We start from the raw sequence: 24169 nt of genomic DNA, 5'->3' as shown, positions 1-24169 counted from the left end.
ACTTTACATACACGCATAGAATATATAAAAGATTAACACCAACTCTACAACTCTAAACACTCTGGATCCTTTACACCAGATTATCAAATAATTATCTCCCAATCAATGATCCAACATTCAAGTACTAACGTACTCATGTATATGTCAATCGGTACTAAAAACTCTAAATAACAATTTATAATTTAATCAATACATGCTACTTTCATGGATCAACCCATTATTGTACATTTACCTTATGTACAAGATTAAAATCCCAGAATAAGTATACCCACGATCACGAGTTTATAATTAATTCATAGATAATCATCTTACTATCAATCACATAAAAAAAAAAAATATACAAGATATAAGCAAGAATTAACTTTCCTGAATTGTAATCACCATTTGAGCTTTTTCTCGCTTCCCAACAACAAATGTGTAAAAATCATCGGGGATAGCAACGTACGTAAAAAAAACTAAACTGAATACACAACTAAGCTTAGATATATAACTAGCAGTTGAGTTCCATAAGGACTCTTTTAAAAAAACAAACTAAACTGAATGATAGCGTTATTTCCGTCAAATAAGCTAGTCAAATAACCTACCTCATTTCGTAGCTTTATCTCCTTATATATATATATATATATATATATAAAACACGAATCTTTAAAAAAAAAATTACGGTTGTTACAACTTGAATCGATTATTTTTGGATCACCCGTAAGAAGACCCGACTGATTACTTTTTATTTTATAATTTTTTTTTTTTTTGGCACTTGCAGTGTTATTAGTGGTCCATATCCGCATAAGTAGGCAATTCCTATTTATACGGCCTGAGGCAAACATTGTTCCTCATGTTATCGCTCTAAACTTTACTCAACTGTACTTGGTATTATTATTATTTTTTATCTGATAAGTAACTATATTCGGTATTATTGGTCCTATTTTTTAAAATTTTTTTTCTTAAAACTTTTTCAAATTAATAAAGGGTCAATTTTTATGTAGCACGGATACGGGCACAATATGACACAGATACATCGACGCATCGAATTTTTAAAAAATAGGACACGAGTATGACGTGGACATGGCTACATATAAATATAAATATTTATTTTTATAATCTATTCAACTTTAATTCATTTATAATTTTTATACTTAGAGTTGCTTCGAAATGAATTAGAAAATTAAATTATGTCACAATTGTAATGATTTTTATATAATATATACCAATATTTTATTACTTTGTAATGATAATATTCGTATTATTTTCAATATTAGTGAGTAGACTTGTGTTAGGAATGTTCGAGAAGTGTTGGCGAAGTGTCCAAAATATTAAAATTAATTTTTATTTATGGACACACATATAAAGTGTTAGAAACGTATCCGGCATGTTTCCTAGGTAAATTTTGTTGAACTCAACTCGTATTGTTTTGTCCCAAAATAGTTGTTTTGCTTTTCATTTTTGAACCATTTCAAATTAATATGTAAGTTTTTGTTGAATTACTTTTATAAGTAGTTTTATAAGTCCAAAGAAATCTTACTATGGAACTTTACATTCTTATTTAGGCTACGTTTGTTAGGTGTAAAATATTTTTTATTTTTTGATGTTTGGTCGTCGTAAAATATTTACTAAAAAAAGAAAATTAATATTTAACAAATGTAACTTACTTATTAATTTTTAACAAGTTATTTTACACGTCTCGTCTAATGGACTCGACCTCAACCTCAACTTAAACCTCTTTAAAAAAAGTATATATTTTATTTAAAAATACATCGAAACAACACACAAGTAAAGTAATCCTTAGTATATAATTATGAGTTAATTTTATACTACTATTCATTTAATTTTGAATTGAAATTTCACTTTTCCTATGTTTAGGAGTTAAAATGGATGGAATCAAATAAAAGAGAGAGTGAGAGAGAGAGAGAGGAAAAAAAAGGAGGAGGAGGCCAGCATTGTTGATCCTCAACAAAAAAAAAAAAAAAAAAAAAAAAAATTTAAGGGAGGTCTCTTTAGGAAAGCACAGAAGACGTGTTACACACAGCTTTCGGCGCAAGGTGACTTGCTAAAGTTTAGGGCAAAGAACATTTACTTGCAACTATACATTACACGCTCACGCTACTTCTACAGCAATCCCTCTGCTTTCTTCTTCGATTATCTTCACTCTCTCCTTTCCGGAACATTTCGATTTTCAGATTGAGTTCAAATCGCAATGGAACTTCTACGATCCAACCTTCATCGGGTTCGGATTCCAGAACCCACCAATCGCATTTACAAACAAGAATGCTGCATTTCATTCGATACTCCGGTAACTTTTTATTTTCTTTGGTATCTGTTTGGTTGCTTGGAAAGCATGTGAAAATTTGTGATTCAACTACTGTTATTTTCGCTTCTACGTTTATCCAAGTAAAACAAATAAGTTCATGCTATTTTTCATTTCCTCATTGTTACAAGCTTCATGTGGAATTTTGTTTTCCTCTTATTCTTATTTTTTTCCAGAACCAAATTAGGGTTTATGTTTACGAATTTAGAGTTCGGTATTTCGCGCAGGTTTTATCTTCCGATGGTGTTAGATATGTATATCTTTGTTATAGTTGCCGGGATGATGGTGAATAAATTAGGGAATTTGTTTTAGTGCTTAGCTTAGACGAGTCCATATTTTTTGTTTTTTTAGAACAACAAAATTTACTAACTGTTTCCTTGGATCGGACTCCAAACTCTAAAAAGGACCACAAATGGGTTATAAGAACTTAAGAAGGGCCTCAAGCTTCAGTTGCTCCCCCAGAAGGACGTGTTTGTTGTTTCTTATACTGGGATGTAACAGTTTAATTTATATATTTTTTCTAGGCTGTTGTGCCCCTTCCGATGCTAGATTTTTTTCCCTATTCACCTTTGGAGCTTCCTTTTGCTGACACTCCATTTTTGTTTAAATAATAAAATTTACATGCCATATTTAAGAATAGAATCCTTAACCATGCCCCTCTTTTGTATGCTAATGAGCTGCCATTCCTTTTTACTTAATGCTCTTGACAACCAAACAAACAAATTTTAAAGCATATGTATTGTGATGTTAATGTTTTCTGATGGTGCTGATGTGGTGCTCCCAGAAATCTGAAGGTGGATTGTTTGTCGATATGAATACGTTTCTTGCCTTTGGGGAGGATTGCGTGGATTGGAACTTTGAAAAGACTGGAAACCCAGTTTATTTGCATATAAAACAGACAAGGAAGCCTGAACCAGAAGATAGACCATTGAAGAAACCAACCCTTTTGGCTATAGGTATATTTGCTTTCATAGTATAAGTTTCTGTTTTGGTTGAACTTGTGGTACTTTACTTTCAATCTTGTCAATGTAAACTTTGGTTTTTTAAATGTTCAATTTCCTTATGGTTATTTTCAGCTGCTATGCTAGATGTAGGATACCCACAATTCACAAGAAGAGTTTGGAGTGTTTAGTGGATGATAGAGTGTAGTTTGTCATCATTGAGACTTGTATTAGAGGTGTTTATGAAATGTGAACACATTTGTACAATTATGTCGAATGCTTAAAAGAAAAAAGTTCCAATTGTATGTTGAGTACTAGAAACACACACAAAGATGTCAAGGAGCCTTAGAAGGAATGCAACATTTCACTATCTATCATTTCAAGAGAACCTCTTCTCCCAACACTGGTTAGCCCATTTTATTTTACACAGGGTTTCCAATGAGTTGATTTTGCGTTGCTTTACACTATATGTTTATCTACGGAAATAATTATATTTAATTTTTTTGACAATTAAATAATAATTATTTTAGATTTAAAACATCAATCAAATCCATACTTCTCAAATTATTTGTTTATTATTTTTTTTTTTTCCCATATATTTTAAATTTCTACATTTTTCATTTTTTGGGATGTCCAATTGCACTCATTCTAATTTTTTATTGTAAATTTCTGTGTGTGTGGGGCATTTGGTATGGTTGTATGGATATATACAGTACCAAAATTAATATTTCTATGGTTGTATAGAGATATACAGTACAAATGTTAATATTTCCCTCTAAGTTAGTAATTAAATGCTTGTGGAGTGAAATTATGGTTGTTATTTGAAAAATAGTGAATTTTTATTTATTTCTTTTGTTACTAACAAGCAATTTGGTTAAACTGTTAAACTACCATATTTATTTGCAGGGGTTGATGGAGGTTTTGACAACCAGGAACCTGAATACGAAGAAAAGCACAATATAGTTATGTTGCCCAATTATGTTACTCTTCCGTTTCCTTCAGTAGAGTTGCCAGAGAAGGTAATTTTTTTCTTTTCTTTTTCTGTTTCCTTCAATGGGCCTTGGCGATACTATAATGTTGCTCCATTGTGATCTGGAGGTCCCGGGTTCGAAACCGGAAACATCCTCTACATTCAGAGGTGCCTGCGCACATCTGACCCTCCCTAGACAATGGAGGGAGCCTCATGCTTTGGATGAGCCTTTTTTTTTTTAAAAAAAAAAAACAGAAGAAACCTTAATTAAGCCAGAATTTGGTTGTTAATATGGATGACACTTTTATTCAAATCTGCAGGTAAGGCTGGCAGTTGATACTATTTTAATGACTGAGGGTGCAGAGCGGAAAGAGCAACTTGCTTTCTGGACAGCTGATAAGAAACATATTAGTTCATATGCTATGAATCTGCAACAGATTGACAATGGTGTTACCATTCCTCCATCTGGGTGGAAATGTTCCAAGTGTGATAAGACTGAAAATCTCTGGTTAAATTTGACGGATGGGATGATCCTCTGTGGTAGGAGAAATTGGGATGGAAGTGGTGGCAACAACCATGCCATCGAACATTACAACGAAACTGCCTATCCTCTTGCTGTAAAGCTTGGGACAATAACCGCTGATCTGGATGGAGCAGGTAATGCCACGGCTCTGCTGTAAAGAAGAAATTGATTCCTGATATCACTGCTCTTGCATTTCCTAGTACTTTTTAAGTCATGTCCTTTACTGTGCATTTGCTAGTACTTGTTAAGTCATGTACTTTACTGTGCATTTGCTAGCACTTGTTAAGTCATGTACTTTACTGATAATATGCATTTTTGCATGGGCATGTCAAGGTCTTAGCCAGGATGTTTATTTCATGATTGACTGTGAATAGTTATTGCTTAACATCACAATTATCTATAGTTGCTTTAATTTTTTTGATAAGTATCTATAGTTGCTTTAATATTCAGTATCTTTGACTGGCTGTACTTGTTTTTTCTCTATCTAATATACATAAGAAAAGGGACAAAGCATAGGGTCAAGAAATTTTTATGAGAATTGAAAGATTAGATGTACATTACTATGAAGGCTATTAAGCACAGAAGGGAGATGTTTCTGTACCGTTTTACTGATATTACTTGGATACTTGTGGGTACGCTTTTGTTACTACTCTATCCATTCTCATAATTTGAATAAATATATTTTTTATATTGAACCCATATTTGATACTTCTCATATACTTGGCCAAATATCCAATAGTTTTCAGGTTTTTCATAGCACACGTGGCCCTGAACATTAAAATATATATTTCCTAAGCGTAATTTCATAATGTAATTATTAGAAAGACTATAAGGGTTCCAAATATTTGTTTATATTTATATTTTTTAAAGTATAATTGATATATATCATAGATAATTTAGTCCAAAGCATGCCCTACAACATAACTCTTAGCTTAGTTGTCATCATTTCTTTTCTAATAGGATGCTACTACTAATATATATAAAATAACAAACAATTATTATTTGAATTTATTGTGAATACACATATATCTTAATTTCTATACAAATTTAAATATAATAATCTATATACATATATATTGCTGTGTCTATGTTGTATCTATTCTATGTTTTAAGAATTTGTCTTATCACCATATCGGTATCCATATCCCATATCCATGTCCATACTTCATTGGTCGCAAAAGGATTATTAATTTTTTTGGATATGTAATATATGCATTAGAAAAGGCGTTCAAAAGGGGAACACATCCCTCAAAAGCTACACAAGGCCAAATAGGGCCTCTAAACTCTCGAAGAGTACAAAATATTAACAATCTCTTCCATGGATTTACAATTTCTCCCTAGAACCCAACAAAAAAAGGGGTACTAATGAAAATGCTCTTTTATCGTTGGTACCTTAGGGATGATTATGCTCCATACTGATTAAACCTTTGAATCATGAGTTACAGAAGAATATTATTGGAGATTAAAAATCAGAAGAACTTCTGAATCATCACATATAGGATACAAAGCTTTGAGTTGTGTTATTTTCAGAAGAATAGAAACATGAGGGCGTAGTTTCTGTGGTTGCAGTGTCTCATGATCTTTTCATTTGGAACATACAGGGAAAAGTGAGTATTTAGTGACCGCTAGATGTGGACTATATGTGGACTTGATAATGTTTTCCTAGTTAGATGATTGCCTTGTCTTTGTGGAGAGCTTTTCAAGCTATGTGGTAGGAGAGTATTACACTGCAACGTGATAACTCATCATTTTGCATTTCAGATTATGGAGGTCGGTGAACAAAAATAAGAGACCCAGGGCAAAGTCATTGGAGGAATTACCAGTTCCTTTTAGCTAACTCGATGGATGAGAATTGTGTCGACCAACTAGGAAATGTGCAACAGTATATTAAACGATTTGTTGATGGTGTTCATGTAGCCATTCGGTGGAAAGAAATACCATTTTGGGTTATGGTATATGTTACAAAATTGAGATAAGGAGACTCATTTCGTGAGTAAATTAGATCCAATCGCATAGTACTACATGTTGAAGTTGCCAATACTAGAAAATTATTTAACGATCTTTGCTATGCACTGGAACACTTGCTTTCAGGTTGTATTGCCCAATGGCATACGTCGTTTTAAGACCGCAAGTTTTATTTGCTTTCAAGTTATTGCCCAATGGTTCCATCCTTTTCACGGGCTGGTCCAATTCTCGCACGGATGAAAAAAATGAGTCTTTTTTTCTTTTCAAGCTCCTTGATGATACTTGATAGAAGCATGCCTAAATTAGTGGCCTGAGAACCTAAAGTGGTGCCTTGCTTTCCTGAACCCACATAAGCGTGGGAAGGGCTCAGGAGTTCCGGAGATGATAGATTGGTGGGTAGTTGAGGTGGTCCCACCCTTATCTGAATCCAGCTCATTGGGGTTTCCAATCTTACGTGTCTCACCTTTTCTATCGAAGAACCCTACTCTCTAAACAGAAGTTTAGAAAAAAAAAAAAAAAAAGGTTTTCCAATTAAAGCTAAATACCAAAATTGGATCTTCGGCATCGTGTAGAAATTGGCATGAAGGCTAAAGAAAGCAATTTGAAACATGATATTGAGCTTGAATATTAGTAGAGTTGTCATGCCTGCCATGCTGTTCCGTGCTTATAACCTGAATATAACCTGATTGTTTTGATATTGTTAATGCATGATAATGTATTGCCTTTATATCTTGTACGAAAGATCGAAATAGTTGAAAAATGACTCTGTTGTGAAATTGAATGGCATCTCTTACAAAAGCTTCTCATCTCTCTCCAATGAGAAAGTGTACTGGCTCCAATCTTTTTCTACATTGGTGGTCTCGTGTTCCTAAACAGACACGTTCCTTAATAGAAGGTGCTTTGTTAGCTATAATAAAGTATTCTTAACATGGAATTTAATGTTGTTTCTTCAAACATTCAATTGTCTGGAACTTGAGTTTTTTTTCTTTGATTGCATTACTTCACCCTAATTCAAACATTATCATGAGTTAAAAACTTGTGGCAGCTCAGATGTTTTTTCTTATCCGGAGGACGAAGGTGTTTTGGATCCTCTTTTAGCGCAACATCTGGCATTTTTTGGTATTGATTTTTCGTCATTACAGAAGGTAAGTTATATATTTTGATTTGTATATATGGCTCAAGTATTGTTTAGACATTGCAATTTGCTATCAACGTGTGTGGACAATATGATCTTTCATATATTTTGATGTAACCAAATGTGCAAGAGACTCAAGAAGGAAAGAGAAGCTCCAGTTGTACACTCAATCTTATTACTAGGTTACCTTTTTGAATGGAAAATCTGTTTCTCCCTTTTGCTAAATTTGAAAAAAATAAAAGTTGCTTCATTTATTCGTAATAAAAAGAGATGGCTCTATTATGTCTTCTATCTTGGTCACTCAACTAACTCATTTCATAGGTACAAGGGTTGTAGCCTAGTGGTACTTCCTCATCTTCCAAAGTAGAAGGTTGAGTGTTCAAGTTTCATAGGGGCAAAGTGGGTGTGTGAGTTTCTTGCGAAGGTAAAAAAAAAAAAAAAAAAAAAAAAACTGAATTCATATTGCTCATGGCATACTTGTGCATGATTTGTTTGAGAATATATTGTTCTTGAGCTTGGCACATTGGTTAAAGCTTTAGCTGACAAACATGACAACATCAAAGGTTTGTCTCCAGCTTTGCAAAAAAATAAAAATATAATTAAAGGTTTGCCTCCAGCTTTCTCTCCTGGGACTGTTTAGGCAGGGCAAGCATCAAGTTACTAATTTTGCTTTTTATTTCCTTAATGTGAAACTTTGAACAGTTGAAAAAGTTTTTTTTTTTTTGGATAAGTAAACAGTTGAAAAAGTTTTTCAAGGTAAGTGTTCTGAATTTACTTGTTTAAAACGGCAAGTGTTATCAGATAATGCTTTCTTATCTTCTTCTGGAAACCAGAATTTTAAGCTTTAGCATAACTTTTAGATCTTGAGGGAAAAATATTTAATTTTGTTACTGTCTTTGTTTTATTCTTGTTTGTTTTCCATTTTGGTGCATTTTGTGATATTTGAAATTCATTGGACATGTGCAAAAAAAAAAAAAAAGGAAAAAGAAAAGAAAAAACATTATGTGCACCAATTAGGAATAGTGACATTGTCCACACTGGTAATGCTAAGGGTAGGGGAAGTTTAGCATTAACAGGTGCAAAGTTAGTATGGAAAGATATGATAGCAGGTGGTCTGACTTAGACTGTGGCCTTAGATAGAGTAAAATGGAAAAATAGGGTTCATTTAGGCGACAACAAATAGTTGTGAAAAAAGCTTTGCTTTATATTGCTGCTGTTATATTGGCTTTGAATTTTTTGGTTTGTTATTAGATATTACTTTAAAAGGAATATATACTATCTGCATGTTTGGTTTTATTTTTTTGAGACCAAATTTCAGTTGCGGAGAAAATTACAAAATTTTCCAAAGCGTAGAGCTTAGTTAAAAAATTCTTGGAAATTGATATAATAACTAAACATTTTTGGATCATGGAGGGGCTTTCTAAAACACAACCACATGAATATAAAAGATTGGACATCAACATTCTCCCCTGGATGGTAAGACAACAATGTTAAATAGGCGACGTTGCCATAACCGGTCAATAGTTCAGTTAAACCTTTTTTATTTTTATTTTTGGAATAAGAAGTGTATAAATGATGTAAAGAAGTTTCAAATATCAGATGGGTCCATTAGAGCACTCATCATATGATTTTCTTTCTTTCTTTTATTTATTTTTTATTTTAATTAAATAATAACTCATTGTATGAAATCTACACTCGGCTTAAATCAGCTGCTATATATATATATATGTATATGTATATGTATATGTTTTTTTTTGAGGCAAGAAACTCATGCACACACCCACTTTTTGCTCCTATGAAGACTTGAACCCTCAACTTACTACTTTGCAAGGTGAGAAAGTACCACTAGGCTACACAGCCTTTGGTAAATCAGCAGCTATATGGGCTTACCCTAAAACTAAATTTTTTTTTTGCTACTGAACACTTCCTAGGGCTTCTATTTTTTTTTTTTTGGGGGCTTAATTAATGTGTTTTTGTGTCGTTATATATTTTATAGCCCTTGCAACTCCTTTTTTTGGCTTTCTCTTTGCCTTTTAGTGTGACCTTCAACTTGAAAAGACTATGCTTCCTATAAATGCAGTTGTTAGTCTTCATCTCACACGACCAACCAATATGTTGCCACTTGTAGATATAAAGATTTCAACCTCTCGTGGCCTAGCGGTACCAGGCCCCTACTTCCCAAAGGGTAGTCAGGGGTTCGAGCCTCAGTGGAGGCATGTGTGTGAGTACCAACGAAGAAAAAAAAAGATTTCAACTGCGTTGTATTGTCATGACATGGACATTCTTCTTGATTACTACTGTTGCTCCTAAGGGTGTGATTGATTTTACAGCCATCATATAATTTTTTCCCCTTCACTTGACAGGAATTTGTCCTTTTTAACACCACCTCAATGCATTTTTGCATTTCTACCATTTCATTTTAATTTTGATTGTGTTATTTTGTCAATCCCATTCCTATATGGAAGTATTGGTCTGAGGTGACAAATATGGTCACTCTTGAGGTGTCTCCAAGTATCAATTTCTTACTACTATAATTCTATTGTTGTCTTCTAGCATGTCTTTTGATAAACTATGTTGGTTGGACCTCATAAATGGTTACATGCAGGCAGGGCTTGCTTTAGGTTCAACTTTATTTGATCTGAATTTAAACCAACCAACCCATAATCAGTTTCGTGTTTGCTGTATGAATTCTTGTCCTTGTTTTATCTTGACTATCTATATCCTTCACTTGATTTTAAGGCTTTAATTGTTCTCTACCTACTTCGTTGTTGGTTATGTCCTTTTTGTATTCTCAGCCGGCTTCTTTTCATTTTCTTTCAAATATGTACTTTGGCCCTTGGGAAAGTTGGTATTTTCTAATGTTAAGTAGTAGTTTCTTCAATATTGTTATGCATTTTGTTTTATCTTACTCTATATTAATTTGAAATCAACATCTTTTTATTTATTTATTTACTGACAGACGTTTATTTTATTTTACTGACAAACATTTTCAGACTGAAATGACAACCGCTGAGAGGGAACTTGACCAGAACACCAATTTTGATTGGAATCGAATTCAAGAAAGTGGACAGGAAGTGGAACCATTATTTGGACCGGGTTACACTGGACTTGTCAATCTAGGAAATAGGTAAGAATGGTCTTTGAAGAGTGACTTATCAAAAAAGAATGGTCTTTGAAGAGTGATGGAAATAAGGCAGTAATATGTTCTTTCCCCTTCTCATTCTGTTTCCTTTCAGTTGCTACTTGGCTGCAACTATGCAAGTTGTGTTCTCAACACGTTCTTTCTGTTCACGGTTAGTGACGTATTTCTTTTTGATGCGTATTTATTTAACCATCGAGTTTTGGCATGTATTTACTTAGGTTGGTTTGTATTCTTTCTGTTTCTTATTTTGAATTTTTTCATCCATTGTGATATTTCATCAGATACCATATGAATCAAAGTTTGAAAATGGCATTTGAGACTGCACCTGCTGATCCAACTGTAGACCTGAATATGCAGTTGTAAGTAATTAGTCATCGGTTCTATATGATTTTTTTTTACCTCCTTGACTGAACTGTCTGTATCTCTCTCTCTTTTTAACTGAAGGCATATATCATTAATAAGTAAAAATAGAGTTACATTCTATATTAACAACATCATTTAGCTATTGAGGCCATACATGTCAATCTAAAACAGTAGATTTATCTTTCAAAGGCACCTTGCTTAAATTGCGAGCAATGCCATTGCACTCTTTATTTGTAGGCAGTGGGATGCCTTGATCAAATTTTTTTTGGGACTTTTACATTGCTAGGTATCCAGCTGTGTAAATGTCATCAGTAATTAATTGGTGTGGATTATTTTTTTGCGAGTCAGAAATTTGTAACATGTTCTGTTGTATGGCAGAACAAAATTGGCCCACGGGTTGCTGTCTGGTAAATATTCAGTTCCGGCATTGGAGGTATATGTAATGCACAAATTCAGGCATCTTTTATGTTATTCATTTCTGCACGATGTTGCATGACGTTGTGTATTTGTTTGTCATCTAGAAAGATGATAATGCTGGTGCAGTAACCTCGACTCCAATTGCTGTAAGCTTTCTAGCCAGACCTTTTTCTCACTTGCCCCACTTGCTGAGTCTATTTTGAATTTCACCATGAAACTTTTCTACGAATTTTGTGATTTGATTTAATTCAAGTCTGACTCTGTAAAAATTGCCACCTGGCTTTGATTATAGTGATAATTGTTAGATGGTCCATTAAATTTTTCCATGAATTTTTTTGATTTGATTTATTCAAGTTCGGCTCTATAAAAAATTCACTGACTTTGGTTAACTGTGATATTCCCTCCGTCCCAATTTAGTTGTCCCTTTTTGGTTTTATAACACTTTAAGGGGACATGCATTTAATGCATCAATCTTTTTTAAAATTCCTATGTTACCCTTTGAAGTTTAAATATATATTATCAAGATGAGAAAATTTTAAAAACTTGAAGGATATTTATGGAAAAATGCATTTGTCTCACTTTGACTTCTCAAATCGGACTAGTATATTGGGACAGCCAGAAAAAAGGGAAAAAAAGAAAAAAGTTCTAATAAATTGCGATGGAGGGAGTAATATTTGGCTGTAGTTTCTGTCATTACTTAGCTATGCTTTATCTTTCGATTTCCTTCAAATCATTTATTCTAACGATTGTGTCCTTAACCTCCTTTTGTTATTGTGTATGCCATATGTTTGTTTTCATATAATTGTTTGATTAACTGCTTTGTATTTAATATTTTTTTGACAGAAAGTACTGCAAGTCTGTCGGTTGTTTATGTGTTTCCTTTGTATTCTTTGATGATCATATTTTAAACTTCTTTTCCCCCTCCCATTTATTCTATGTTTCCTTCAACTTCCAGAAACAGGAGGGCATACCACCTCGTATGTTCAAGGCAGTCATCGCTGCTAGTCATCCTGAATTTTCTACTATGAGGCAACAGGTATGTTGAGTTAATTTTGACAAGGAGCTGCTGGTTTGTTACTTCAAAATGATGCAAACTGTATGTTGTCTTTAATATAGAAGATGTCTTTTGATAAAAGAGATGTTATGCTTGAAGTTACTTTAGAGAAGAATGTTAATGTACTTTTAAGGTCGAAGGCTCAAGTCCCCTTGGGGGTTAAAGTAGGTGTGTGACTGAGTTTCTTGCCAAGGTAATATATATATATATATATATATATAGGAGAAAATAACAATTATTCTTTCCTGCTTAAGAATTCTTCTTTGTGGATGTTATTAGATGACTGATGGTTCTCTCATCAAGTTTTTTGTTCTATTGGATTGCTTTGATTGTATGCAATCCTCACCATTGTTGTTTATTTGATGGTTAGATATGAAATAATCATGTTTATTACCATGCAACTTCCCATGCTCATAAGGGTAATTCGTCTATTCTATATAATGTCCATAAACTCATGTATTATTTTTCAGTCACATGGTTTCTACAAAATATGTGAAGTCCCATTAAACACTTCATTTTACATTAAAATGCCACTCTATCCTAGAGAATAAAATAAGAATGTTAGAGATAAGGATATTCACTGTACTTCTGTCGTCAGATTTATTTTGTTGCCTAGACACAGACCTTTACCTTACAAGCATTCCATATTCGATGAAACATAGGATGCATCATTTTTTTTTCCCTTCGATAAGTGAAGCGCAGGTTGCATCAATGGTTCATTGGAATGGGCAATATGTAAAACAGAGTGCTCAAAAAGGCTGACAACACATGTTGGCATCTATTTGGGTGCTTATTGTTTTGTTGGGTGGTGTTGTTTTATCAATACTAATTCTGGGGCGAACCATTGTGTACAAACTGATGGGCCACATGGCCGACACTTCTGTTGCCCTTGAGAACCTATATGTTTTCCACAATTTTCTTCTTCTTGTTATTATTGTTATTTGCTTGTATAAATGATCGACTCTGATTTATGTTTAGGATGCCTTAGAATTTTTCCTGCATTTCATTGACCAAGTTGAACGAGCCAATACTGGAAACCATGAACTGGATCCTTCGAGGAGTTTCAAATTTGGTATTGAAGAGAGGCTTTCATGTCCATCTGGAAAAGTTGCTTACAATAGTAGACACGACTATATTCTATCTCTAAATATCCCACTGCATAAAGCTGTTAACAAGGGTAAGCTTCTAAAACTTTTTTTTTCCTGAATTATTCATAATTTTCTTCTTCTGAATTATTCATCTTTACTTTCTGCTAATGGCATGGATTGAAAATTCAGAGGATCTAGAAGCGTTTAACAAGTTGAAGGTGGAAAAAGATTCAGATAAGAAGGACACGTGAGCATGAATGTCTTTCATGTTTTGATTCATTTTCATACTTTTGTTGCTAAGCATGTCTACTTCTAGCAGGTCTACCGATCAAATTGTACGTCCAAAGGTGCATTTATACGACTGCCTAGCCACCTTTTCAGCTCCGGAGGAGGTGCATGATTTTTACAGCACTGCCTTGCAGGCCAAAACAACAGCAGTCAAGTATGCTTTCTGATCTTTCTTAAATAACTGACCTTTTTTTTTTTTTTTTTTTTGAGTCATGAATGTGGACCTGTGATTCTCATTTCCCTAGATGGGCTTGCAAGTATTATCGTATGCACTTAAATTGGCAATAATCTGTTAGGCTGTTATTGAGGTTATAAATCTGATAAAAAAATTGGAGAAAATCACACCAAATTGAACAGGTACAAGCAACTAACATATATGGAGAAATAAGTGTTCTCTTGTTTTGTATCTACGGAACTTGAAATTAATAAACTAGGTCTGATTGACTAGAAAATGGAGCAACTTACATTTGCTGAAACTAGTATATTTATCAGATTAACCAGAAATTGGAACAACTCGCATTTGCTGATGTTACATTGGCTTATATTGATGGAATTTTTTTTCTCCAGAATATTTATATTGATGGAATTAGAAATAAACCCTTTCTTTTCTTTTTTTTTTTTTTAAATAATGTTTTATCTAATTCTCCACAGAACTGCTGGTTTGACTTCATTTCCTGATTATCTGGTGTTGCACATGAGGAAATTTGTCATGGAGGAAGGCTGGGTGCCGAAAAAGCTTGGTATTTATTTATTTTTGCTTCATTTGATGTCTTGCAAAGCAAATTTACATGAATGGTGTGATGATATTCCATTGATCTTTCCTTTTGGCTATTTAGATGTCTACATAGATGTTCCTGATATCATAGACATAAGTGGCATGCGCAGCAAAGGTCTTCAGCCTGGGGAAGAGCTATTACCAGAAGCTGGTATGTGATAATTTGTTTAATTCCTCATTTAGTTTGATTAGTTTTTTTCTTTTGATTATATGTAACGAAAACTGTGTTTTGTTACTGGGCACTATTATATGACTACAACCTGCAGATGTTTAATATATTCCCACAGGTGATATGCACTCAGGTTATGGTTTCCAACTGTAACACAAAAAATTGGCAACTTGAGCCAATCGTTAAGTGTACTTAGTTTTACATGTGCTATCTCATTTGTAATTTATACCCTATGAAATTCTTGGGAAGTGGTTAAACTTTGAAATGCCAAGAGTGAGAACATTGATTCGAGTATGGTGTAGCTACTTTCTGCACATTATGTCGATTAGTTCTAATCAGTTTTATTAGTTTCAGTGCATGAGCACTCCTACAAAGCTTGCTGCTAAAGTTGATGTATAAATCACTATCTATGAAGATTGGCACGGACATGACATGGTATGAATATGGCGATACTATAAATTGATTGGTATTAAATAGGGTATGGAAACGAAGATTCTTGTACAATAGGATATGGAAACAACAATCTATATTATAAAATGTAGATATGTATGGTCAATGTAATTTTCCCTTAATAAAGTTACGTATCCACATGTAGATACAGCTTTATTAAGGGAAAATTACATTGACCTCCCGACTCTATTGATAGGCTAAATTACAGGGACCTCCCCTTAGTTTTCAAAAATAACACTGACCTCCCCGTCAGTGATGGCTTTGTATCACTGACCTCCCCTGTCAGAACAGACACTGGTGGCGTTGATGATGTCATGGGTAGTAAAAATCTAAAACCCAAATTTGACCTTAAGATGTCTCAAAAGACATTATTAGCCTCATCTAGTAAGGTTAAATGGCAATAATGCCCCCATTGGTACAATCTAAGTGGACAAAATTGCACTTTTTGTTCAATCTATATAAACTATTCTCACATCACATGTTACCACTGTATTAACCCAAGGGGTGAATCTGTTAAGACTCACTATTGTCTTCTCTCCCCAAGCACACCCTTGAGACACTCACTCTCTCTACAATGGTGGTCTCTTCTCTCTTCCATTCCTCCCCCTTCTCTCTTTGCTCCTAACCCAAACCCACCCACTGAAGCCTTAGAATCACCCACCATTACTTCCCCATCAGAGCCTTCGCCTCACCTGATTACTGCCCCACAGCTTCCACCTTGCCACCACCTCTACAACCACTCATCAATCATTGCCACCCCCCTGATGAGAACATCTAAGACTAAGCTCACAGCCACAACTCCAACAACAACCACTACGACTTCTTTGCCGAGTACGTCCCCTTCAACGCTGATCCTAACTCAACCAAGTCATTCTTGCTTGACGAGATCGTCTACTGGAGCTCCTTCGACGGTCTTCTCAATGTCCAACACGACATGGGTGCATTGAAGAAACATGACCGTCAGTATGGGAGATAATTGTTTGATTCACGGGTTGGGAAGACAACCTGGCCTTATGGGTCTCGATGTGTAATTCCTATGAGTGCTTTCAATTGAACAAGGCCTTTTGATCAAACAAAGGCTTCGATGAGAACCCTAGATGGAGCATAAATTGTGATGGAAGACTGATGGGTCGATGATTCTTTTCACCATGGAAGGAATACAAACATCATATACGGACACTATGAATGTGTATTGATTATGGAAACCCTAGATGGAGCAAAAATGATGATGGAAGAATGACAGGTTTGGGTGATTTGTATGTGGGAAGTGAAGGAAGGGAACGAGAATTGTGGATTAGAGTTTTACTTTAATTTGTAAATTAGCTAAATCGTTTCCTATTTGGGTGTGGCCATGGTGTAGCTCAGTCTTGGGTTTGAATGAGCAATGCTTAATCGCCATTTCACACGTAGCACGTGGCAATTATCTACAAAAAAAGGTTGTCAGAGCATGTAAGCAATGAAAGTGGTATTTGTGTCTTTATACACAATAGGATTTTAAAATAAAATAACAATAAAAGTGCATGGGTATAATTGTCGTTTCACCAATTCCCTTAACCATGTTATCTGACAACACTAAGGGCAGGTCCGTGAAATTTAGCCTATTGACAGGGGAGGCTAGTGTAATTTTCCTTTAAATAGTTAATTGTTTATGTCATATATATTATTATCTTCTTTTTTAAAGAAAATTTGAACTTTTTTGAAGAAATATACTAACAACTTTTAATATCCAAAGCTTATTAAAATGATTTTTGAAGTATCTGAGAAGTAGTCAGTCACGTGTTAGAAACAAAAAATTATTTTAAACTTAAGGGCATATGTTTAGAAAATATTGAACAGTTGACACATCCGTGAGTATTTGAGAGTGTTGGTATCTGTCACGGACACTGGAAGGTACATCACCCTTATTATAGAAGTATTTGTGCTTCCTAGATCACTGTAAAAGAAAAATGAAAATAGTGCTCTCTATGAATATTATTTGGTGTGATTGGGATATTGAAAACACATGGATAGGGATTTGAATAAGGTGCAAATTACTTGTGGCCTTGTGGGCTTTGTGGAAAGCAAGAGGTTGGAATTGGTGAGGGTTTGGAGGTGCTTGGTTGCTGGAAATTTAGGTGCTGGATGGTAACCTTTTGGAGAGTATAACATGTTTAGGGAGAAGGTTTACATGTTAGGAATGACCTTAGGGTTACAAATTTTGGGTTTACATGTTTAGCAACTGAGATTGGCCGACCAATTCATACAGGATAAAGGCAAAGGCAAAGATGATGATGATGATTCTTATAAAGAAAAAATGATGATGTTTAGCAACATAAATAGTTGCTTTGAAGTTAAACCTGCCCCTGGTTCTGTTATTTTCTTCAGTCCCCCTCTTTTTCCTCCCATCTTCTCCTCTTATTCAGCCGAGGCAACAGTACAGTAGCTTGAGCAATTGGGTAAATTTAAATTACATTCTATAATCGACACATATTTCTTTCTTACACTTCTTATACTGCTTCTTTTGCCAAGGAGTAGATACTTGAAATGAACTCATGAAACTCCAAATATAACTTTTTTTAATTTTTTAGCATAAGCCAGTTGGTTCCTTTTTAAGAAGTAGAATCTTCCATAATTATGGGAAGTGATTCTTTTTTGTGCTATGTTGCGTGGACTTGTGCATGATTCAGATGTGGGTACATGTTTTACATTTACAAAATTGCTGAAGCCCGCATAATGTTATTCTTTCATTTTCTATTACTTTCATTTCGTAGGTAGAAACTGTGATTGTAAGTTGTAACATAGTATTCAACATGGATGCTTCACTTGTTCTGAAGTATTAATGTTACCAAAAAATAAATAATAAAGAGTTTTTGAGCGCAATTATACAGTAAATGATATATTTGATATACTCGAATACAAGTGACATACCCATTCCTTGTTAATGTGCGTTTGGCTTAGGTACTCCACGCTTTTAGAATAGTCCATGTAAAATACTTTGTAGGATCTTATATTGTGTTTGGTAGGAAGGAAGGAAGAGGGAGGGATGGAAGATATGTGTGATGGAGCTAGAATCCAATGTTTGGTAAAAGAGAGAGCTAAAGGGAAGGGAAAGGGATGGATGGATGGATTAGGCATCTCTCCTGGCTCACCATTTTTCATCTCTACAAAATTGCTTGGAAGAGAGGAGGGAACGGAAGGATAAAAATTGTTAATAACATTATTACCTTTCTTCAAACTTCTTCTTTGTCCTGTAACAAAGAAATCTTATTTGAGAATTACAATTAATTCATTAAAATTTATCATATGTGTAATGTTCTTTGTGCAATCTATTGTTTGTATGTCTTGATTCTTGCATGATAGACAATTGTTCACAAGTTTTCCCTGAATTTGTTATCTTTTCACTGCCCAGTTGCTGTGGATGAGGCAGAATCAAAGATGCTCCTGGCCAACGAGGATATAGTTTCTCAGCTTGTGTCGATGGGATTTAACTATCTTCATTGTCAGAAAGCTGCTATAAACAGCTCTAATACTGGAGTAGAAGAGGCAATGAACTGGTTACTTTCTCACATGGATGATCCAGGTATTCCAAGTAGAAGACCATATCAATAAAACTTGCTTTGCTCAAACCACATGGGTTGTTTCAGTTGTGTTAGACTGCAGAAGTTATCGATGAATGCTTTTTTTCCCCAGATATTGATGCTCCCATCTCCCATGATGGACAATCATTCGTTGATCAGTCAAAAGTTGATACATTGATTTCGTTTGGTTTTGAGGAGGAAATAGCTCGGAAAGCTTTGAAGGCATCGGTAAACTTTTTTATGGCTGTTCATTTGTTTAGAGATTTGGTTGTTTGCTTGTGAGATCTTTATTTGGTAGAATCCTCGAACTCCAATGACACTTTGTTTTATATTATCCAATTCTTCACAGGGTGGTGATATTGAGAAAGCTACAGATTGGATATTTAACAATCCCAGTGCCCATGGTTCATCTGATATGGATGCTACACCAAGCAGCACACCAAATGTTGATGCAGCACTACCTGATGGAGGAGGAAGTTAGTTTCTTATTCCTTTTTGTTGTCGTTTTGTTTGTGAACATGATGAATGCTTTTGCTACTGCTGTTGTTGCTAATACTACTGTGATCATCCTTATCATCGTCATTTGCATATTTATCTGACAGCTGTTGCTCTCTCTTCTATGAGGTATTTAAGTAGAATGGAGAATATATACTAGCATTTTATTTTTCATACTATAATTATTAAATCTTGAAGCAAGTGTTAGCCTTTGTTGACTTGAGTATTTATAGATATTAATGGTTGTTTGCCTATTCGCTTCTTCTCAGCTTGCGTTGCCTGCTTTTAATGTTATATATAATCTCGACAATAATGGTACGTTTGGTGGAGGGGACAGAAAAATGAATGGAAGGGAGAGGGGATGGATGAATGAGGCATATCTAGGAAAGGGACAGTGTTCATCCTTGCTTTTGTTTGGTTGGATGGAAGGAAAGAAAATAGATGATATTGTTATTTTACTAATATATCTTTATAAATCAGTAATTAAAATTGAGGGCAAGGACATCTTTTCAAATTTATCTAACAAATTTTTATTTCTCTCTCTCCTCGTCACTTTTGGATGGAAGCAAAATGGTGGCTAGGAGGGGTGGCTCATTCCGCCATCTCTCCCTCCTACCTAATAACGGACACTTGTTCCATCTTTCCCCTCATCCTCCCCTCCCACCAAACGAAGAATAAGGGTTTTGGGATATATTAACCGTTTTGAGTAATTCTATAACCATTATTGAAATGGAATTGAACTTTTATGTCTCTATCCCTATTATGTTTCTGTCCTTTGTCTTGTCACTGTAATATCATATCATTTGCTTGTTTTGTTGTCTATAATGATGATAATCAACTCAATTTTCTGGGTCCAGTTACATTATGCATTTTGTCTAAAGGATTTGTTGTGCCCAAGTACTTGGGAAAAAAAACTTTGGTGGTGGTGGTTGTCATCTAAAGGATTTATTGTATAAATTATTTATAAAAAGGAATTATTGTATAAATTATTTATAAAAAGGATTTATTTTATAAATTATTTATAGAAAGAATTTATTGTAGAAATTTTTAAATTTTTTATACTTTTGTATTAATATTGACTACTTTGAAGCAAGAAATGATGTATTATTGAAATAATGTTGAAGTTTACTTCTTGTTGGTTCGCATAACAGTTCCAACAGTTGCTTAATACCACCAAGAAAGCCTTTTACTTCCCCAAAAGTAGTATATTCCAATATAAGGTGATGACGATGTTGGGGTTGAATTTCACTGGTAAACTAGAGTTGTGGTTAAAGCTGAGTATTTTTCCTATACAGTAATCATATTCTACAATTGCTTTCATCTGTTACTTTTGTTGACCAAGTTGCCCTTTGTGTAAATTATATGTAAAATATATCTTGCTAGACCTTACTCCCTAGGTGCAATGCGAGAAAAGCAAATATTGTAGGAAAGTGTAGTTCCTTATTGTAAGGGACCAGGATTCCTACTTCATGGTTTATGTTTTGGCTACTAGTTATAATCAAATTGTTTTTATTTGTCATTGTGCAGGATACAGGTTTCTCGGATTCGTGAGCCATATTGGTACCTCAACCCACTGTGGCCACTATGTCGCTCACATCTATAAGGATGGCAGGTGGGTAATTTTCAACGATGACAAAGTTGGTATTTCCAAAAACCCACCCAGGGAGATGGGTTACCTGTACTTTTTCGAAAGACTCGACAATTGAAATATTTCAGAGATGCAACATTGTAAGTTGCATTTAGACTTGGAAGTTGGAAAAATTGCAAGTGATCTCCATGAATCTCACTAACCTGTGCTCTTGGTCATCTTTAGAAGATCTTTGAGAGGCATCCTTGTCTTGTAATGTGGTAAAACTTTTTCCAATTTGCTGCTTGATAAGCAAATGGTACATCACTTGCGGGACTTGGCACATTAAAGTTCCCAATTTTTGTCTCCCAACATTTTGGTAATAATGACTTGGTAGGGATAGTATGTTTTTATCTCTGGAAAGGTGCATGTTTCTACCTGGTTCGAAACTTGAACTGATTCCTGTAGATAAAGAGTAATACAGCCCCGGTAAGGGGAGAAAAATATTGAACAGGAATATATTGCGTTACGAGATCAAAAATCGTGTTATACACTCTTATTTGGGTTGAAATTCTTATAATCATTTAGGGTTTAGTTCTTGTGGTTGACTATGATGGCAATGGCTCGTGCATGTTTCAGACTAAGACTTGAGGAAAGGAGGGTAGTCCTTTAGTAATCTTATCAAATCAGTGTAAAAAATGTAACCCAATACTTCCCTGGTATTAAAAAATAGGGAATATAGTTGCGGTATTTCTCTATGCTGGTGAAAATATAAAATTGTGCACAACCGTCAGCAGAGTATGCTAAATTTGAGATCTTAGAATTAACCCCTTGCTGTCGTCAACGCACTGTTTCTTGGATGGTCAATCTGGTCATTACAATCCAGTTTTTTAATTGATCATCAAGAACACGCAGTCCCTTTGTTTTACGCGCATTGGGAATTCTTTTTGGGGTTGTTTTAATGGATTTTGAGCTCTCAACCTCTAAGGATGTGAGATGAGTGTCTTGTTTTAAGTTATTTTCTAACATTATATTTCAAATCTAGTTTGAACTAAGACATTGGTTTGGATGTCAACATAAATAATTCTCGAAATTCTAGTTGAAACAAATCTGTGTGAGGCACTTCCCTAAGTCGTCGTCGTCGTCTGTTGTGAAATTTTCTCTGTAGATGACAATAAATCATATTGTTTGTTAATATTTTTGAGTTCTAATTTATGAGACAACAGGTAAGTTCAAATTGTCCAATGGTTATATAAGACATTTAGTGATGATAATTTTTCCTCATCTAAATGTATTCAAGGAGAGGATCATTCGGCTTTCTCGTTGGACAACGATTGTGAGAGATGGTTGCTTGTACCTTTCTTCTCTCATAATCGTTAAAAGTAATCTTACTTTATACTACTATTTATATTGGTCAGTTTTGAACTTCTTTCATCTCTAATTCTTATCCCTTTTTAGGATTCCAACCCTATGTATTATTTATTGCATTGTTTGCATGTGAATCTCCAAAATTACTTGTTCGAAAGTTTATATTTTTGGAGCGGAAAATTTTGAAAAATTAAGGATATTTTGTAAAATGTATTTAGAATAATGATACTCCTTCCGAACAAAAGGATATTTTAAGTTTCATATTTATGCATGAAAAATTTGGAATATCCATTGCCCGATTATCATTTTTCCTTTTTTTAATTCAAGATATCTCCCTAAGATTGAATCCTAAATTAATTAGGATTTTCAATCATTTCTTCAGACAATCCTATCCCTCAACTCCATTTTTAAGGTTTCTTGGTACATTTTCTTCACAGATCTTCAATTATATCATCACTATTTATGGTATGTTTTCCCCTATGGTTCCAGTCGAAGTTCTTGATGAAAGCATGTCTAGATCAATATACCCATCAGCAGAAGAATACGCGACCACCCATAAAAAAACATTCAGCAGACTTATACTAGCCAAAATTAAATTTTTTTCATCCAATTATGGAATAAATCTCTTCCTTTTATTATGGACAGTTCAAAATATTTTCACCACCTCAATCCCTTTATAGAGGTGGGTGACAGAAATGGAGGAAGGGGAAAGTGAGATAGAGATAGATATATAGATGTGTTTATATATATATATATATATATAGAGAGAGAGAGAGAGAGAGAGAGAGAGAGAGAGAGAGAGAGGCGGGTGACGCACACAGGAAAGGGGAAGTGAGAGAGAGAGGCGGGTGGAAAGGAAAGAAGGAAAGAAGGAAGAGGATAGAGATAGAGATGCATAGATAGAGACAGAGAGATGGGTAATTGGATAATACAACTTTTAAACTTTTGGGAGATGAACTTACCGAGGAACAGACAACTTTTGAGTTGATTATATGTAACAAAGTTTACAATCCAGACGAGTGCATATAATAATTCATAGTTTGCATGTGAATCGCCAAAATTACTTGTTTGAAGTTTGAAAGTTCATATTCTCGGAGCAGAAAAATTAAAAAAATATATTAAGCTTTGTCTAATAACTTTTGAAATGAAACATAAATTTTTAAAAATTAAAAATATATATTAATATTTGTCTATTAACTTTTGAAATGAAACATAAATTTTAAAATAAAAGCTAGACTATATAGAAAAAGATATATAATTTTGGGATGGAGTATGACATTTATGTAGTTTCATATACTAATATATTAACGAGGAGGCATCATTAACCGAAGACGTAAAAAACTAATGGCATATAACGGATGTTGTTTTAACAATTCAAATGTACTATTTACAGCTCAATAAGTTGATCATTTGATTTAATTAACATCCTAATTAAAAAATGATGGTAAATTATGCAACATAGAATGGAATCCGGCGTGGACCTCCTTCGGCCCACAATTGTACCTTGTAATTGGTGGTGCCTTGTATTGTTATGTTTGGTGGAATAGAAATGAAAAGGAATGATAACATTATATATGAGACAATAGAAAAGAAAAGAAAA

At 34.2% G+C, this 24169-nt stretch overlaps 1 protein-coding gene across 1 annotated transcript; it reads left to right on the top strand.

The window, feature by feature from the left end:
* The first annotated feature begins 1965 nt into the window (after nt 1-1965).
* LOC132307744 (ubiquitin carboxyl-terminal hydrolase 14) lies at nt 1966-21810 on the top strand. Its single transcript, XM_059805591.1, has 20 exons — nt 1966-2287; nt 3087-3258; nt 4150-4262; nt 4534-4870; nt 7752-7846; nt 10830-10963; nt 11073-11129; nt 11260-11337; nt 11720-11774; nt 11863-11904; nt 12714-12794; nt 13791-13989; nt 14090-14147; nt 14220-14342; nt 14840-14928; nt 15025-15114; nt 18971-19141; nt 19252-19367; nt 19489-19615; nt 21162-21810. Exons 1-20 carry the CDS (start codon nt 2192-2194, stop codon nt 21338-21340), a joined length of 2412 nt encoding a protein of 803 aa, XP_059661574.1. The 5' UTR covers nt 1966-2191; the 3' UTR covers nt 21341-21810.
* Nucleotides 21811-24169: the final 2359 nt, after the last annotated feature.

The sequence above is a fragment of the Cornus florida genome, unplaced genomic scaffold (assembly GCF_030987335.1).
Source record: "Cornus florida cultivar Cherokee Brave unplaced genomic scaffold, ASM3098733v1 CherokeeBrave_3.0.0_Hap2_Chr05, whole genome shotgun sequence".
NCBI lineage: Eukaryota > Viridiplantae > Streptophyta > Magnoliopsida > Cornales > Cornaceae > Cornus > Cornus florida.
Note: the sequence above shows the minus strand (reverse complement) of the source record. Positions and strands in the feature narration are given on the sequence as shown.